General features: G+C 32.7%; 1 protein-coding gene across 1 annotated transcript in view; it reads right to left on the bottom strand.

Moving 5' to 3' along the window:
• LOC111057670 overlaps positions 1 to 19,146 on the bottom strand; it is a 61,479-nt gene extending 42,333 nt beyond the window's left edge. The window contains exons 1-6 of the mRNA XM_039429613.1: positions 18,996 to 19,146; positions 14,329 to 14,650; positions 10,026 to 10,177; positions 6,410 to 6,661; positions 2,943 to 3,134; positions 886 to 1,051 (exon numbers count right to left, since the gene is read on the bottom strand). Coding sequence (XP_039285547.1) covers positions 886 to 1,051; positions 2,943 to 3,134; positions 6,410 to 6,661; positions 10,026 to 10,177; positions 14,329 to 14,650; positions 18,996 to 19,062 — 1,151 coding nt within the window. The 5' untranslated portion in view covers positions 19,063 to 19,146. The remainder of the gene's footprint in view (positions 1 to 885; positions 1,052 to 2,942; positions 3,135 to 6,409; positions 6,662 to 10,025; positions 10,178 to 14,328; positions 14,651 to 18,995) is intronic.
• Between the last annotated feature and the right edge of the window lie 789 nt (positions 19,147 to 19,935).

The following is a 19,935-nucleotide window of genomic DNA, read 5'->3' as shown; positions in this document are numbered from 1 at the left end:
ATGGCGGATAATTACTATAAAAACCATGTTTTTCACGATTTTCTCAAAAATAACTTGACCGATTTTTTTTTCAAATTCATACCCTGTATAGTTATTTATCAGCTCTATCAACTGGCCATGAGTCTCCTTTCTGGGAAACTAATGGGGGGTCCACCCCATCCTTGATAAATGGACTTAGTAACCTCCTTCTCGTGCATGAGGTAGGTAGGTAGGTAGCGCAGTTCATAAAAAGAACACATAGTCGAGATATTTCATCTGTAGAACAGCTGTTTTGACGACTTTAAACAATAAGGACTAAAAAAAATCATCGAGTTTCACAATTTACACAAAGGAAAAAGTACTCTGAAATCAATTATATTATACGCATATACAGAAGTCTGATCGTAGTTTCAATTAATATGAGCGAGGAAAGTTGTGTGAGTGTACCACACCAGATTTTTTAAATAAAAATAGTGATAAAAACAATATTCTTTTGTTCCCATTATGTATGAGTATCACTTTATCTCGCCCAATAAACAGTATCAGAAATGTTTAATCAATAGTAAAGCTTTTTTGTATTTTGTTCTTGGCAAATAAAATTCATTCATTCATTCAATTGAGAAAATAATCAAGGACTAAAATTTTGGGAAACTGGTCAACTACAAGACTTAACCTATTTCGGACTATGTGTAACCTTATCTAAATTTGGGAGAGGAATAGCACAAGGTTACCTTATTTTTTCTCTCCCTATCATTTTTGATTATGTACTTATTTTATGAATCAATAAAGAATCAATCAAACCAATAAATAATAGTTTAACATCTTGTAAGAATGCACTCCCCACAGTACGGTATTCGAATTATTCAATGAATGTACAATCATTTGAATAAAATAGACTCAACTCACTTTTTTGTATTGTGATCATTTGCCAATTCAAACGAGTTTTCAATGTTATTTTTACACGATCCGGCCATGTAGTCAGGCCAGTTGCTGCAAGGAATCGCTCGGAATCCTCTCTTGTTCCTCACGGCTTCGCCGTAATAATAGTAGGCTCTTCTGTGACTGCAAACAGCTGGAATGGAACATATATTATTAGAGAGCAGTTTTTGAAAGTGAGAAACGAGGAATAGCAATTCCAAAAACAAATTAAAAATCTATTTTGTGAAAATAAATTAAGGACTGAAAAAAAACGATAAGACTTGACCTATTTCGGACTATGTAGTAACCTTATATCTAAATTTCAAAAACAAATTAAAAATCTATCTTGTGAAAATAAATAAATTAAGGACTGAAAATTTTGTAAAGTGAACAACTACAAGACTTGACCTATTTCGGACTATGTTGTAACCTTATATCTAAATTTGGGAGAGGAATAGCACAAGGTTACCTTATTTTTTCTCTCCCTATCGTTTTGATGATGTACTTTCTTAATGAATTGATAAAGAATAAAAGGAATATCTTCATAATAACTAGAAAGAGCCCGTACAGCGTAGAGTATCACTGGATCCATTTAGATTTTAGTCGTCACCTTATCTATATTGAGGTCTAAGGCACTATTATAATAACCATGCAGAGATGTTACTACCGGTATATCCTTGTCTATCATTCGAAAAAGCAGATAAAGTTACATTTCTCTTTATATATTCATTCATAAAACAAGTACATCATCAAAATGATAGGGAGAGAAAAAATAATAAGGTAACCTTGTGCTATTCCTCCCCCAAATTTAGATACGGTTATACTATTTCTAGCTCCACAACGTTGCTAGATCGATTTTTAACTATGTAGATGTATATAATAATTATAGTCCATACAGAATAAGAATAACTTCCGACTTGAAGGAATAACCGGAGCAGAGAAATGGAGGGAGATCAGCCGAGTGATGAATAGAGTCATAGAAAAAAGCGCAGTTGCCAATTTGTCCATTAGACTCACTCGACTCAGTGCTTTCAGAGAGGAAACTACGTATGTGTATCATATGCAGTTGAACGCTCACTCTAAATAATCTTCATCGCACTGTCCAGTTTAGCACGGCAACATCGCCGCCACTGTATCCCTACTTTTCTCCAAACCGCATATATATCCCTCCAAGTCTTCCTAGTCTCTATTTGTACCATCTGGCAATCTTTGCTTATAAAATGAAGGATGATTGGCTGACAGGTGTGGATGTTCATCAACACAATACAAGATACAGGGGCTTAGTCAGAGTTGAACAGCATAGGACAGGGTTTTATGAGCACAACCCAAATTACATTGGCAAAAAAGTGTTCAACTGTTTACCCCAGAATATTAAAGCTGCCCAAACCCTAAACTCTTTTAAGACTAATCTAAAATGTTGGCTATTAGAGAAATGTTTTTATGAGTGGCGAAGTATCTTCGACCATTGAATACGTTGCATTAGTTATAAATGTTGTATGGTCTTAGATATAGGTTATTTGTTGTTTTGTTATTTGTGTTATGATGTACGAAATTGTTTTATTATGTACAAAATTGTTGTGTTTTGTGTCAATATGTTGTTTTCTCTTTATTGTATGACTATTGTCCATATGGTGCTTGTCACTATCCATGACAGTATAATAATAAACCAATAAACCAATAAAGTCAGAAGTTCAAAATAATCAACTGTATTTTATTAAGCAAGAAATTATATTTTTCATGATATTAAGATGGAATATTTTGTTAATTAATTATTAATATATGGTTAAAAGACGATCTGGCAACAGAGCAGAGCAAGAAAGAGATAGCGCTATCCACTTTTGTTGAATGATAGACAAGGATATGAATATCATTGCTGATCAAACACTGCCATTATAACGTGGACCTCACTATACCGATAAATTTTCCAAATTAAAATACTTTAAACCTTAAGTTTATACCGATAAATTTTCCAAATTAAAATACTTTAAACCTCAAATATATTTAAGACCGTTTTTGCTAGAAATTTAAGATTAAATAAAACATACCAGCATAATCTAGGAAACAGCCAGGCTGTGGCCAGGAACCTCCGTTGGGAAATATATCCCTATGTCCTATTGGATCCTGGAAGCCGAGATATCCTCCTGAGGTATGCACCACTTCGACTAAATGAGCGTCAGTCTCGTCCAATCTCCTGCTTTTCTCCACGCCGGTAAATAGCACTTGGGCCGGATCAAGAGCTGCAAAATACACAATACATAATTGTGTACGAATTATCATTCAAGTTACGTAAGGAGCATAACCTTTAGACTGTGTATTCCAAATTAAGGTTTGAAGCAGTTTTGGGCAAATGCCTATTGTTTTTACCTGAATTGTATTTGCATATGAATAAATAAATAAATACAAAATGAGTATACGGTATTCAATAAAACAGGCTACAGTATTCTTGTTCAAACGTTTATAATCAGGGGCGCCATTTGGGGGGCCTAGGCCCCTCCCCAAGGATCAGATAAATAATGAAAATGTGGGTCTACGAATCCTTAGAATCTCTGATTTAGAATACTGATTTACAACGTTTTAAAAAGCAGTAGTATATAATTCCTTCTACTCAATTAATATGATGTTCTCAGCAATTCTTATTAGTTTAATAGAGTAAATCAAAGCTACAGTATAGATTCCTTAACTGTTTTACTTTATATATTTATCATTACTACATTTTTCTCTGCTTTCATCAATTATCTTCTCACAGTAGCACATGGTATAAATGATAAAGACTCTTATTATCCTATTATATTAAGCGAGCAATTTCTGTATTTATATATCTGGTTATTTTCATTTCTGGCTATTTTTATATCTGGTTATTTATGTTTCACGGATCTCGAAAACGGCTCTAACGATTTTCACGAAATTTGGAACATAGTAGGTTTATGATATAAAGATTTGATTGCACTAGGTCTCATTCTTTGGAAAACTCGTTGAACGACATTAAAAGGATAATTCATCCTTGGAAGACAGATGACAATTTCGTCGTCTCTTGATAACAGAAGATGCGTGTGCCTGTGTGGGAGAGAGACAGAATTATTTCCAGCTGTGTAATCATAATCAATCAGCGAGAAATTTTATCTAGCTAGACAATTTAATCGATTTGATCAACATAATCTGATTTGTTGACATGACATGACAATCCTCCTAAACTAGAGTATATCATAATTTTAAAAGTTGATCATTATTTGACAATTTCAAGTGATTAGAGAGTGTTATTTTGTTATTCAATTTGGTTTGTATATAATCTAGATTATGATTTTTTTGTTTTCAAATGTTTGAACAGAAAATTGAACCTGAATTCAAGTGTATGGAACATTAACCTACTTTCTGGACTATTTATAGTGTATAAATCAAAATTCGGGAAAGAAACAGTTTTGGGCTGTGCCTGTTAGTACTTCCCCAATCATTTTAAAGAATTGTGTTCGGTTTATCAAAAGTCAATAAATAAATAGCGAGCGAAGCTCGGTGCCCCGATATCTTTATTTTAAAAGGAAAAGATTATTATTTTTGTATAACCAGCTTGGTATAACATTCACATATTATTTTTACAATATCTTTGATCTTGCAGTGACTTCAATTAAGTAATAATGCTTGGATCGTATTCAGTTTAGTTTAATTTTTGTCATAAAACACTACAAAAATCAAGGAAAGCTTGGTAGTATATGACACGTCAAACATATTGAGTACAGTACTCAAAAAAAGTAATTATGAAAGAGAAGAATCAGAACATACAAAGGAGTTAAAAATATGCTTGCAAAAAAATGCTCACACGCGACAACAGAGTTAAAGCTTTCCTCTGAACTGTACGGAGATTTAGTTCACCTCTACTATTTAAGCTGTTTTTCTTCTTCGTCTGTTGGTGATGGAAGTGAGTGAGCGAGTTCATGTGTGTGGGACTGTGTCAAAATTATGACTCAGCTGTTGAACTTTTGTAATCATTCAATCAGGTACTTAGTGCCGGGTTATTTTCAATCCTGATTAATTCCAGTAGATCCATCTTTTTGAAATGGTCTTTTCTGATTTGGTTCACGTGAATTTAATCAGGATTAAAATTTAACCGGCTTTTGTGCAACTGGGCCTTTGTGAGGGAAATTTTTGCATTCCTCTGGGAATTAATCTCAATTTACTGTTATTAGATAGAGAATTTCTGTATGAATGTTATTATAATTTCTTCTTCCGTAATACATTTTTTAAGCTTTTGTACTCCAGAGCGAAGCTCGGTCCCCGATATTACTTGTTAATATTCCCATACATTTTGTGAATTGCATGTACTTTATTTCTTATCTTTTCTTAGTAACTTGCTTAAAAAGATGGTAAATTGTAGTGAAGACTGTTTTGGGCTTAATGCCTGTAGTCTTCCTTGTTTTTTAATAAATAAATGAATAATTTATTTTCTTTTAATATCAAAAAAGAATATATAACATTATTATCAAAAATAAATAATTGAAAATTTAATGATGACATGAAACTAATCAAATCAATCTTTGGAGATTTCAAAGGAGTCTTTGTAGACTCTCATCTTAAATGGAATGCACATATAAATAACATGTGTAAGAAAATAAAACACATAATACACAAATTCCATAGATTGAATGAGCTCAATGACCCAACTATAATAAAGATGGCTTATTCAGCATATGCCCAGTCCATATTGCAATATGGTATTAGGGTATGGGGTGGAGCATTGGACATCCATTTTAATAAAATTTCCGTAATTCAAAGATATATTTTAAAAGCTGCACTTGGAAGAACAAGACGATATCCCAGCCATAGCCTTTTTGCAGAGTTCCCAGTTCTAACAGTGAGACAACTTTACGTGAAAAACTTAATTCTAGCCGTTCATAAGTATAAAAATCTCTTTGAAACTAACATTCCGTCGTATAATTTCCGTTCATCATCTCATTACCGCATTCCTAGAACAAATTCAACAGTATGCCGCAGGCAGTTCATATACATGAGTAATAGATTGATGAATATTTTGCCAGACCAATTAATCTCAGATAGATTTAATAAATCAGCCATTAAAAATATAGAGAGATGGATCAGAAGTAACAATGTTTTTCGCCTCATGTACAGTTAGGATCTACTTTATTAAAAAAAAAACGTTTTTCTTTGATATTATTTTCATCAATTTATATTTTTTTCAGATATTATATTACTACAATTATTATTATTTAACTTATTTATTTATTATTACTACCATTCAAATAAAATGTTTAATCATCTTTTATGTTTATGTTAAATTAAATGAAATCTTTTGGTACTCGTTGCTAGCACACAGACTTAGGTTTTGCTGGCAACGCCAATTAAGTTTTAAGTTAAAAATTTTATTTTTATTCTGTATAAGTATGAAGTATTTGTTTTATTCAATATTGTTATCTTTATAATTGGCAAATAAATTATTTTGATTTTTTTTATTTTGATTTTTTGATCTCGAATAAATTGAATAATTCATTATTTTTTGTCTCACCGGTGATCCGTTTGATTTTGCCGGTCTTGACAAACTGGCCGATCATGCCGGCAATGTGCGACCCCAGACTGAAGCCAACCAGGTGGAAGCTGGAGGCTTCAGCTCCGGTAGACCTGCACAGGTGGTCTATGAGGCCGGCCGCCTGTCGTGCCACTGTCTCAGTGTTTCGCATCGCCCTGTTGTACCAGGGTGTCGCCGCCAAATCCGACCAGTCCAACAGAAATATGTTGTAGTCACCTTTCGTCAGGAATGCTGTAGATTAGATAAGATAAGATTGGATTAGATTAGATTAGATTTATTTATTTATGTATGTTACAATATTTACTGGCTTATACACTAATTTACATCAAATGACGGTAATACTAATTCTTCTTCTTCCTCCTTGCCTTTTTCCCATTATTTGGGGTCAGCTCTCCTCGAAATCTCTCCTCTGCCCCTCGGCTGTATCACCATATCAAGTACTTTCCTTGTCATATGATTGGGTAATGCTAATTATTCAACGAATTTTACAAAGTATAAAAAATGAATTAATGAGAATAAAGATTGAATGCAATTATATTAATGATAATATAATATTGTGATGTAACTTCATAAATCGGTGGTGTTTCAACAAGTGACTAGTAGTTCTGTGAACAGTAGACCTCACGCAGTATTCTCATCGACAAGTACCTGATTGAAACTATAGACCTTATGGAAATACAGCAATAGACTGGCTTCTCCACACATCTGTGTAATCACTTGTCAGCTGATTCATGATGGATAATTGTATAGTCTGATTTCTACTCCAATATTTGAGTATGAAGGAGGCTCCTTTTTCCTTTTATATTATCCTTGAAATGCAAAATTTCCAAAAGCCTTGTATATACGTCGACGTGCAATTAAAAAAGGAACATGCCTGTCAAATTTCATGAAAATCTATTACCGCGTTTCGCCGTAAATGCGCAACATATAAACATTTAAACATTAAGAGAAATGCCAAGCCGTCGACTTGAATCTTAGACCTCACTTTGTTCGCTCAATTAAATGACGGTAATGCTAATTATTCAACGAATTTTACAAAGTATAAAAAATTAATCAATGAGAATAAAGATTGAATGCAATTAGATTAATGATAATATAATATTGCAATGTAACTTCATAAATCGGTGGTGTTTCAACAAATAATTATCGATTCTCTAAGAAGGATATAAAATAATATCCTTCCCATCAACATACGACCGGGAGAGATAATATATTTAATGCTGTATAGAAGAGATAATTGACCGAGCGAAGTGAGGTCTAAGATTCAAGTCGACGGTTTGGCATTTCTCTCAATGTTTAAATGTTTATATGTTGCGCATTTACGGCGAAACGCGGTAATAGATTTTCATGAAATTTGACAGGTATGTTCCTTTTTCAATTGCGCGTCAACGTATATACAAGGTTTTTGGAAATTTTGCATTTCAAGGATAATATAAAAGGAAAAAAGAGCCTCCTTCATACGCCAATATTAGAGTAAAAATCAGACTATAGAATTATTCATCATAAATCAGCTGACAAGTGATTACACAGATGTGTGGAGAAGCCAGTCTATTGCTGTATTTCCATAAGATTTATATTTCTAATCAGATATTGTGGATTAGAATACTGCGTGAGGTCTACTGTTTACAGTACCACTAGTACAGAGTGATCGAAAAGTCGTGCACATCATAAGATAAGGAAGTATAGTGAGGTCCATGTTATATTGGCAGTGGAGAAAGATAGAAGAACAACGTTGCCGATCCTCATCTGTCTTGTCAATGCCTTCTATAGACGGTAGCTAATACAGGTTTATTGATTTAATATTAACTGTTCATTCTCGTTCAAAATAGTCAAGCAAGAAATTACATTTTTCAATAATTCCATAATGAATTCTCATAATTAAGATGAAACATTTTGTTAATTCATTATTATTTCTACATTGTTAAAAGACGATCTGACAACAGAACAAATCGAGAAAAAAATATTGCTATCCACTTTGTTGAATGATAGACAAGGATAGCAATACGTATAATGGCGTAGACGTTATAATGGCATTGGAGAAAGATAGGAGAACAACGTTAAATAAAACTGGATGAATGTTTAGATGTTTTAATTTGGATATGACAAAATTGAACCGAGAAAATATTAAATAATGAGAAGAACAACGTTGCCGATCCTCATCTGTCTTGTCAATGCCTTCTATAGACGGTAGCTGATACAGGTTTATTGATGTAATATTAACTGTTCATTCTCGTTTAAAATAATCAATTATATTTTATTAAGCAAGAAATCATATTTTTCAATAATTACATAATGCATTTTCATGATTGGGATGAAATATTTTGTTATTGAATAATTAATTCTATATTGTTAAAAGACGATCTGGCAACAGAAAAAAACGAGAAAAAGATAGTGCTATCCGCTTTGTTGAATGATAGACAAGGATAGCAATACCATTGCTAATCAAACACTTATAGAGTAGGGCAGGTCAATGTTCCCTCGTCTCCTGGTAGGCATATGAACCTCTCTCCTTAGGAGGCGTAGGGAGCTGTACACATGTATATCCACAGTAAGTAGGTTTCTAGCTCCTCAATATAAAGTGCTAAGGGAGGAACATAAACACGATCTTTAACGTTGCTCCTGCCTTAGCACTTGATATTTATTTAAATTTATCTATTTATACATTTATAGTTACAAAATCATTCAATCTACGAATGATTGGGAAAGGTACAACAGGCTTAAAGCCCAAAACTGTGTCAGTTATATTTATTTATTTATATATTTTATATTATATATTTATTTATTTATTAGGTTAGAATAAACAATACAATGATCGAAAAAGAAAAAACAGGCTATTGCCCAAAACTTTTTCAATATCCTAATTTAGTTTAAAATTGTCCAAATATTATACATAGGTTACCTATGTCAATTTCAATTTTCTACACCAAATCACAATCTGAGAATATACATTAGAATAAAACAATCAATTTTAAACTGAGGAGCTAAAAATCAGGATAACTGATGCGGTAGTTACAGTCCGAGAAGACATCTTATTGCGAACAGTCTGGGATGAATTTGGCTACAGTCTAGATGTCATCCGAGCCTCAAAACGAGGGCACATAGAAATGAAATGAAAAATGAAATGGAATGAAATGAAAAATGAAATGAAAATACTCTTTATTAGGCGGAGTTAGGACTAGAAAGTCCTTTCTACCACTCAACCTTAAAACACTTAGAACACTTACACATTATCATAAACTTGATACTTCTGTGAGTAATTTGATGTAAAATTGGTTTATGTACACCATTTTTTAAAAATAAATATAACTGTTCAAAATTGGGTCATTATTTTTGAAACACTCGGTATTAATTGTGTATTTCCATAATGTAAATATAACTGTTCAAAATTGGGTCATTACTTTTGAAACACTCTGTATTAATTGTGTATTTCCATTATATAAATATAACTGTTCAAAATTGGGTCATTATTTTTGAAACACTCGGTATTAATTGTGTATTTCCATAATATAAATATAACTGTTCAAAATTGGGTCATTCTTTTTGAATCACCCGATATTATAATAGTGTATTCCCATAATAATAGTGTATTTCTGACCATCTCTGAGTATCGGATACATGATGGAGTCTTGCACACTGTCTCCGAAGCCATGAATCAACATCTTGGAAGGTCTGCCTGCCTTGAAGTACTTGAACACTGGCAGACAGGAGGCGTTCATCGTTCTTTTCTCGGCTCTGGTTGGATTGTGTCTGAAAAATAAAAACATATTTAACAAAATATTTTTCTTCTTCCATATTAAAGAGTTGATACTTGAATACTATCAACTAAATATTATCATAGAGAAACAATAGCGTAAGTAGATATCCCATATGGTATAGGGCGTTTATGTCGCAACTTTTACTGTTATCTCAAGCCGATTACTGTTGATTATTGTCGAATTTTACTGTTTTGTTGGGGTGAGAGTGTATGAACGGCACAATATGAGAGACTACCAGTGTCACACAGCTTCACGGGAGAGATTTACATGAACTATCGGCTTGAGATACCAGTAAAAAATGCGACATAAACGCCCTATACACTATGGGATATCTGCTTATGCTAATGTTTCTCTATAATATTATATAAAATGAGAAATGAATAGACCTACTATAACAATAATATTCACTCACTTAAAATCACTCCACTTACATGGGTTACTTTATTAGAATACCGGTAATTATTATTAACAACAATATGAAAATATCCAGTATAGGCCTACCCTTTTTTCAAAACATTTTAAACTTTGAAACATCACAGACAACTAGTTTCCCCCTTTGGCCATTTACAAGTTTTTTTTTTTTCAAAAAACGTCATGTTTTTATATTGTTTTTAATAATTCCCTCACTTATATTTAAGTCTTACCACCCATTCAGTTCAAAAATACACCTGCACTCAATTTCAGCGAATAGAATCTTCCGATAACTTGAGAAAAGTCGAATGAACAAAAGTCTTCATTAAAATCTTGAAGTCCAGAATTATAAAGTCTCTATAAATAACAATAAAAAATTGAGTACCCTTTTTTTTTAAATTGTTTATTTACAACATGTTTCGGCTTTAATGCCATTTCTAGTGAATACTTGAAGAGTGAGTAGTAATTGAGAAGTAAGTGAACAATAATTTATGAAAAAAGGGTACTTGGGTTTTTATTTTTGTTTATATTCAAGAGTAGCCCTAACAAGAAAGACAATCATTCTAAAGTCTTCTATCTCTAACATCTGATATCGGATATCCTAGATATAGATATGATAAGTAATTTATAAAGTAATTGACCGAGCTAAGTGAGGTCTAAGATTCAAGTCGACGGTTTGGCATTTCTCTTAATGTTTAAATGTTTATATGTTTATATGTTGCGCATTTACGGCGAAACGCGGTAATAAATTTTCATGAAATTTGGTATGTTCCTTTTTTACTTTCCTTGCCCTATTACGGTACCATAGGTAAGGAAAGTATTGCTTTCCGAAAAAAATTAAGGTACCTCAATTCCTAAACTTCTATACGTTTCAAGGTCCCCTGAGTCCAAAAAAGTGGTTTTTGGGTATTGGTCTGTATGTATGTATGTATGTGTGTGTGTGTGGTGTGTGTGTGTGTGTGTGTTGTGTGTGTGTGTGTGTGTGTGTGTGTGTGTGGTGTGTGTGTGTGTGTGTGTGTGTGTGTGTGGTGTGTGTGTGTGGTGTGTGTGTGTGTGTGTGTGTGTGTGTGTGTGTGTGGTGTGTGTGTGTGGTGTGTGTGTGTGTGTGTGTGTGTGTGGTGTGTGTGTGTGTGGTGTGTGTGTGTGGTGTGTGTGTGTGTGTGGTGTGTGTGTGTGTGTGTGTGTGTGTGTGTGTGTGTGTGTGTGTGTGTGTGTGTGTATGAGTGTATGTGCGTCTGTGTACACGATATCTTATCTCCCAATTAACGGAATGACTTGAAATTTGGAACTTAAGGTCCTTTCACTATAAGGATCCAATACGAACAATTTCGATCAAATGCAATTGAAGATGGCGGCTAAAATGGCGAAAATTTTATCAAAAACAGGGTTGTTCGTGATTTTCTCAGAAACGGCTCCAACGATTTTGATCAAATTCATACCTAAAATAGACATCGATAAGCTCTATCAACTGCCACAAGTCCCATATCTGTAAAAATTTCAGGAGCTCCGCCCCATCAATGCAAAGTTACATTTTAGATTCCCAATTATCAGGCTTCAGATACAATTTGAACAAAAAAAAATCAAGTGAAGTAGATTAAGCATGAAAATCTCTACAATATCAGTCACATTTTCACCTAAAATTGAAAATAAGCTTTAAATTCGAGAAAATATTATTATTCAATTGCAAATTATTGCTGATTCTATTAAATCATTCACTATGAAGAGATAGCAGACCTCATGTGTGTCTCCAGCGTTACTGTCCTGTCACCAGCTGACTCAAATCTTTGAATAGTAGCTTTGAGATCCGCGGGAACACTAACGTCAGGTGATCAATTTTCATAACGGCAAGGAAAGTTGTGTGAGTGCGCCACACCAGATTTTTTAATTGCGCGTCGACGTATATACAAGGTTTTTGGAAATTTTGCATTTCAAGGATAATATAAAAGGAAAAAGGAGCCTCCTTCATACGCTAATATTAGAGTAAAAATCAGACTACAGAATTATTCATCATAAATCAGCTGACAAGTGATTACACAGATGTGTGGAGAAGCCAGTCTATTGCTGTGTTTCCATAAGGTCTATAGTTTCAATCAGGTACTTGTGGATGAGAATACTGCGTGAGGTCTACTTTTCACAGAACTACTAGTATAAAAATGAATAACAATAATATCCAATCATTCCCTACACCTCCAATTCAGTTCAAAAATACATCTACACTTAATTGTTCAGGGTATTGAATTCTTCAATAACTTGAAAAAAGTCAAATAAATGTTCATTCCCGAAAAAAACTTAAACTACAACATCAATTACAGAAAATATGAGATAGTTTACAATTACATACAATAGTTAGTTAGTTTAAAAAAATTTTTATAATGTGTCTTCTACATGTTAAGTGTTTTCTGTGTGGTAATTGACCTACTCCACTATGGCGTACCATGTTCTAGAGAAGGTTTAATGCACTAAGGTCTTTATTTGAATATTTAAGTATTGAATGAAAAAGACTAAGAAATTGTCAAAAAACCACTGATTTATTGATAATTAGAAAGACCGGTTTCGGTTATTACACCATTGTCAATCTCTGATAAACTTCTCAACTACACAAAAAGGAAAAAAAAATTTAAGTAATTCAAAACAAGTATAACAAGGGTGCTAATAATTTTCTATAATATTGAACATAGGCTATTATTTGTCATTTTTTTGACAATTAGCTGTAATGAAAACACTGGATTGTTGTCAAAATTATCACTTATTTATTGTAAAAATCAAAAACATGTCTCAACACCAATGAAGAATAAAGACACTGAACCCTGTGAATGACACTGAAGATGAAACCATTGGTGTTGAAACATGTTTTTGATTTTTACAATAAATAAGATATAAAAATGAAAATAAAATAAATAAAGGCCTTTATTGAACATTTCAAAGAAATCATTACATAATATTATTGTATATTTAATTGTCGGCATATCTCCATGGCAAAGTGCCGTCAGGAATAAATAAGATATATTTTTGACAACAACCCAATGTTTTATTATGTTTTATTGTCACAACATCTCACCAATACAATACAATATACATGCAAGAAATCAAAACACAAAAAGTCACAATAAAAAATAAATTTCTAATAAAATACAAAAACAGGCTTCATGGCGGGGTGTGCTGAATATAGAAAGAAAGGAGGAAAAATACTTAGCCATCTATGGTTTTCCATGTGAAAGACAGGTAGAGGGTATAAAAGTAAGGAATGAAGGGAGAAGAGGAGAAGAAAAGGGAAGTTTTGGAGAAGAAAGTAGGAAAGAAGAGAAAAAATAAGCAAAAACTGTAAGCGAGTCCACTTTTAACAAATGTACCTAAAAGAATTGACCTTGCAAACAGTAGTTTGAGCAGAAAACCCGAGATTCATACGTCGATATGGAAGAGAGAGTCGCTGTATGTCCAGGTTTTAATTCTAGTTTGGTTTTTCTACCAGCAACTATATTTGAAGACAATAATCTGTCTTGATTTTCACTTTTTGTGTAGTTGAGAAGTTGATATTGTGGTAATTATTCATATTGAATGAAAAAGACTAAGAAATTGTCAAAAACCACAGATTTATTGATACTTAGAAAGACCGGTTTCGGTTATTACACCATTGTCAATCTCTGATGAACTGTTTCTAAGTATCAATAAATCTGTGGTTTTTTGACAATTTCTCAGTCTTTTTCATTCAATGTCTTGATTTTGATCATTTACCTCGAATAAAGATAGAAATCCACATTTTCAGCATAGTTTGTGTTTTTCGGTCCCAGTCCTGATAAGATGGCCACACCCACATCTCCTTTCCCGTCAGGCAGCAGCATCCATTTAATCCTATCACTGCCATTGGTCGATGTATTGGCAGCAGGCCCACCATTGGCTGAAGCAGGAGGAGGGGGCGGAGTCGACGTAGAATTAGAAGCACTTCCCTCGTCAATCACTTCATAAACTTCATAGCCGTTATTTTTATCATCTGTTTTCTTATCATCTTCTTCCACTTCATCTACTACTTCTTCAGTAACTGCATATCGTTGTTTATCTGTAAAAAATTAAATAATTTTGTACCTGAATAGCGTATAATACAAAGTATTTGAAAGAGAGCTCCCTAGTTTTATGTATAAATTTAATGTGTAAATAAATGGAAAACTTGATCAACAAGTACATTTAATGAAAGAGAGAATCTTCAAGTTTTGCTCAACATCAGTAGCCTACACCTCAACATGGGATTCATTTGTTGCCCTGCACAAGCCAAGATGATATTCAAGCTCTCGCCATGTATTCACCAACATATCAGGTGTAACTAACTGCTCCAACCGCCGTGGCGATTCTTTCCCGTAAATGGTTTATGTCTCGGATTTTTTCACTGTACACAACATTTTTTATGTGTCCCCAAAAGAAAAAGTCCAGAGGGGCTTAGTCCGGGCTTCGTGGTCGCCAAGCAATTGGGCGAGCTCTCCCTATCCACCTTCCCGAAAAGCGAGTGTCAACTGAAGGAACTGTTCCCTGGCACCGTCTTAAGGTCAAGCAGGTCTGCCAACTGCAGGGGGGCAAAACTTGGACAGTTGCTGAATCAAACATCACAAACTAGAATAGTATATATCACTTTTTACAGATTCTATGACACATCAAAACTAGGGAGTTATTTTTCAAACACTCTGTATTGAGACGAATTTGGACATGCTTCTATATCTCATTTTATAAATGATCAACATCAATTTATTTCATTTATTTAGTCGTTGTTCATCTGTAAAAATTACTATAATCTAGTACCTGAATAGCGTATAATATTGAGCCGAATTTGGACATGCTTTTATACCTCATTCTATAAATGATCAAAATTAATTATTTAGCCTAATTTATTTAGTTGTTCATCTGTGAAAATTATATAATTTAGTACGGTACCTGAATAGCGTATAATATTGAGCCAAATTTGGACATGCTTTTATATCTACTTCTATAAATAATCAACATTAATTTATTTATTTTAATTATTCATTTATTTAGTTGTTTATCTGTAAAATTAGTATGAATTAGTACCTGAATAGCGTATAATATTGAGCCAAATTTGGACATACTTTTATATCTACTTCTATAAATGATCGACATTAATTTATTTAGTTGTTTATCTGTAAAAATTTCTATAAATTAGTACCTGAATAGCGTATAATATTGAGCCAAATATGGACATGCTTTTATATCTCATTTCATAAATGATCAACATTAATTTATTTTAATATTATTCATTTAGTTGTTTATCTGTAGAAATTACTATACTTTAGTACCTGAATAGCGTATAATTTTGAGCCAAATTTGGACATGCTGCTTTTATACCTCATTTTATAAATTATCAACATTTTTTCTTATTTAATGGTTTGTTATTTATTTGGAATCTTCCAAGAAGAACGGAGATACTAAATTTTTAAAATTCTAATCACGGAAAATTTAATCAATAATGGCAAAAACTCCTGAAGGGAAACATACTGGTCATCATGAATTACCAAAGCAGATCCCACCTCTAGACTATTCGTTCAAAAAATCGAAATTGTTAAGCTGCGTTTACACCAAAGTTATTAACAAAATGTTTATTTTTCCGTCCTTGTAGATTCTATTAGATTAAACACATATATGCACATCATGTGTGTGATAGAGTAATGCTCAATCTAATAGAATCTATAAGGATTAAGTTATTAACACTATGTTAAGAGACTACTAAGGAATTGGCTACAAGAGAGATGTTTCTACAGTTTACTGGAGTTTTTCTCATATACAGTGTGAGAAAAAAATAAACCTAGTGAAATATTATAATAGTTAAGATGATGTCATTTTATTTTTTGGACTTCAAATATTCACGGAGATTTTGATGACCTGACAGATTTTATGATTTTATTGTAACTGACAAATGCGAAACATTTAATGTAAAATGTACATGCATGAATAAATATTATTATTATTATAAACGCGCAGCTTATTTAACAGAAGATATTTTGAGAGAGAAGCCAAGAGGGTAAAAAAACAAAATATTCCACATAGGGAATCAAACGAAAGGCTTGTCACAGCTTCAATTTGGCTCAATAAAAACATAATTGTTTCAATCGATGGACTACGTAAGCATCTAATATATAAATTTATTCATTTATATTTATCATAAACAGCAAGCAATACATTCTATATCAGCAATTGTCATACATTATTCAAAATACATGATAGAATTAGTGTTCACCTTCTTGTTTAGGTGAGAACTTATTCTATAGTGAGGTCCTCGTTATAATGACAGTGTTTGATTAGCAATTGTATTGCTATCCTTGCCTATCATTCAACAAAACGGATAGTGCTATCTCTATCTTGCTTTGCTCTGTTGCCAGATCGTCTTCCAACAATGTAGAATTATTGATTAATTAACAAAATATTTCATCTTCATTATGAAATAAATTATTATTGAAAAATAATATTTCTTGTTTGATAAAATATAATTATTTTAAACGAGAATGAAGCACTTTTTGCTATTAGAAAAAACTACTAGCAGTCAGTTATCAGATAGCAGTCATCAGATATCTTGGTTGTGACCAAGAAGATGGCGAACCTGCCGAAAGTTCTCGTTGTCACAGTGAGTGATTACCGTAATTCATTTATTGTAAAATATCTGACTGCTGGTCGTTATTTCTAATAGCAAAAAGTGATTTAATAATAAGCAGTTCGTCATGGAAAACAACATTGAAGAGAATGAAGCTTTAATATAATATAAAAATACAAGTGGACTATTAAATGTGAATATTGGAGTTCCACAAGGAACAGTGCTTGGGCCAGTTTTGTTCTCAATATACATAAATGATTTATTAAATATAAATCTAGGGAATTGCTCCTTGTACTCTTTTGCGGATGACACAGTTGCTATAGTTTGGGGGGAAACTTGGCCAATCACCTTCCAGAGAGCTAATAAATGCTTTGATGTTATCAAGTCCTGGTTAAAGAATAGTCTCCTACATTTGAATATTCAAAAAACTAGATTTCTTCCCTTTTCATTGTCGTCCACTGGATTGCCTCCAGATAATACTGACTGTAAACTAGTAACACATAATATAAATTATTGTGCCAGTCCATACTACTGCTGTGGATGTCCTACATTAGAGAAAGAAAATGAAATAAAATATTTAGGTTTAGTATTGGATGTACATTTACGGTGGAGCTCGCACATTTCATACATCTGTTCAAAACTTAGAAAATTAATTTATAAATTCGTTCAATTAAGGAATGTCCTTTCTATCTAAAAATAAAGAATGGTATTCTTGGCACTGATACAGTCAATTATCTGCTATGGTATTGTATCCTGGGGAAGTTGTGGGAGTTCAATTTTGCAACCTCTCATAATTCTTTATAAAAGAATAATAAAAATATGTTTAAAGAGACCCATAAGATATCCAACCGAAGTATTGTATAGAGAATTTGGCGTTTTTAGTGTTGATACCCTATTTGAAATAAATCTTTTGAAGTTTGTGTATTTAAGACGTTCAGAGTTTCCAGTTATGGATGAACATGTATATTCCACTCGTCGAAATCTTGCTAATAAATTAAAAGAACCCTTCACAAGAAGTAGAGTGGCCTCCTTACATGCTTTTTCTAAGGGACCACGACTATTCAATAAACTGCAATCAGATATATCAGATGCACCCAGTTACAATTTGTTTAAGAATAGACTTAATCGCTTCTATGAAGAAAAACGTTTAATAGTAGAGGTGTAATATTATTTACATTTTTTTGCTGTCTTCATCCAAATGTAATTTATTGTTAAAGATTCATAATCCCATCTTGTGAAAAGCACACTGATTATTGTATAAAATTTACTTTATTGTTTGATACCTCAAAATTGTTATTGTATTATAATTAAGTTGACTCAACTAGAGAGCGAGACATCCCTCAACACAGGTTTAGCCTAAAGAGGGATGCACTGTGGTTTTTTCTGTTACATGCTTAATATTATTATCTTTGTTCAATTATTATGCTTAAGGTATGTATTTGTATTACCAATTGTAATGTTCAACCATTATGTTTAATGTATGTATTTGTATTACCAATTATTGTAAAAATGCAGTGAAATAAACGAATTATTAAATTACATAAATAAACCAGTATCAGTTACCCTCCATAGAAGGCATTGACAAGACAGAGGATCGGCAACGTTGTTCGCTATCTTTCTCCACTGCCATTCTAAAGTGGACCTCACTTTAGTAAGGTGATAGAATAAATAAATTCAACATTAAATTATGTTGAAATTTCAATTCCATCAGACAAACTGCAGCTTTACAAATAAATATTATATTAAATGAATAAAACACTAAATAAATAATAAAATGGAATAGAAAACTGAATATTTTTGTGATATCACTCACCAAGTTCTCCTTCAATTGAAACCAACTTCACAAAACATATAACAAGCATGCAATTCATAAATTTCATTTTCCAATAGAAAACCGTCTCTTAAGTTACAATCAATGTTATTTATATTGTATTGTAAAAATATGTATTTGTAATTTTTGGCAATAAATTCAATTCAATTCAATTCCCTTGTCCAGTAACTGAAAAGATCCTACTACAGTCTTTGCAAACCCATATACTAAAAACAGAAGAAGCGATCAAGTTATTCCTTGGAGGATCCCTTATTCATTTTGATTCTCCAGGTGAGATAACAGTTATTGCTATGCGTTACACATAGTCCCTAAGCATTGTCCAGTAAGTGGGTTATCTAACTTGAAGCAACCAGTTTCAATGTTGCTGATAATTATGTTAAATTATACAAGTCCGGTAGCGCGCTAGTTTGGCCCAATCGTGGAGGGCGTAAATTATTCTGATAAATTTAAAGGCTCTTCATGCTAATGCGATTAGACATCCATCAATCGCTCGAAATAGGTTGGAATATTTGCCACCCTGGGTGAGATACTCACTGATAAACATGAGAAACCCATTAATTTTCAAATTTCAAATATTTTTTTCCTTCAAGTATTTACAGTGAAACATTTACAGTGGAAAACTCAATATTACAGAATTCCTCCACAAAGACTAAACGTCCGCGAGTTCCATAGACAACACAAGCAGTCACAGCATAAAATAATTATAATAGAAAAGTTAAGCTTCAGAATAGAATAAATAATCCACAAAAATGTTTATTATGTAGTAGAATAGTTTTTACTTTCCTTGCCCTATTACCATAGGAAAGGAAAGTATTGTTTTACAAAAAAAATTAGGGTACCCCAATTTCTATACGTTTCAAGGTCCCCTGAGTCCAAAAAAGTGGTCCAAATAACGGAATGACTTGAAATTTGGAACTTAAAC

The sequence above is a fragment of the Nilaparvata lugens genome, chromosome 5 (assembly GCF_014356525.2).
Source record: "Nilaparvata lugens isolate BPH chromosome 5, ASM1435652v1, whole genome shotgun sequence".
Lineage (NCBI taxonomy): Eukaryota > Metazoa > Arthropoda > Insecta > Hemiptera > Delphacidae > Nilaparvata > Nilaparvata lugens.
Note: the sequence above shows the minus strand (reverse complement) of the source record. Positions and strands in the feature narration are given on the sequence as shown.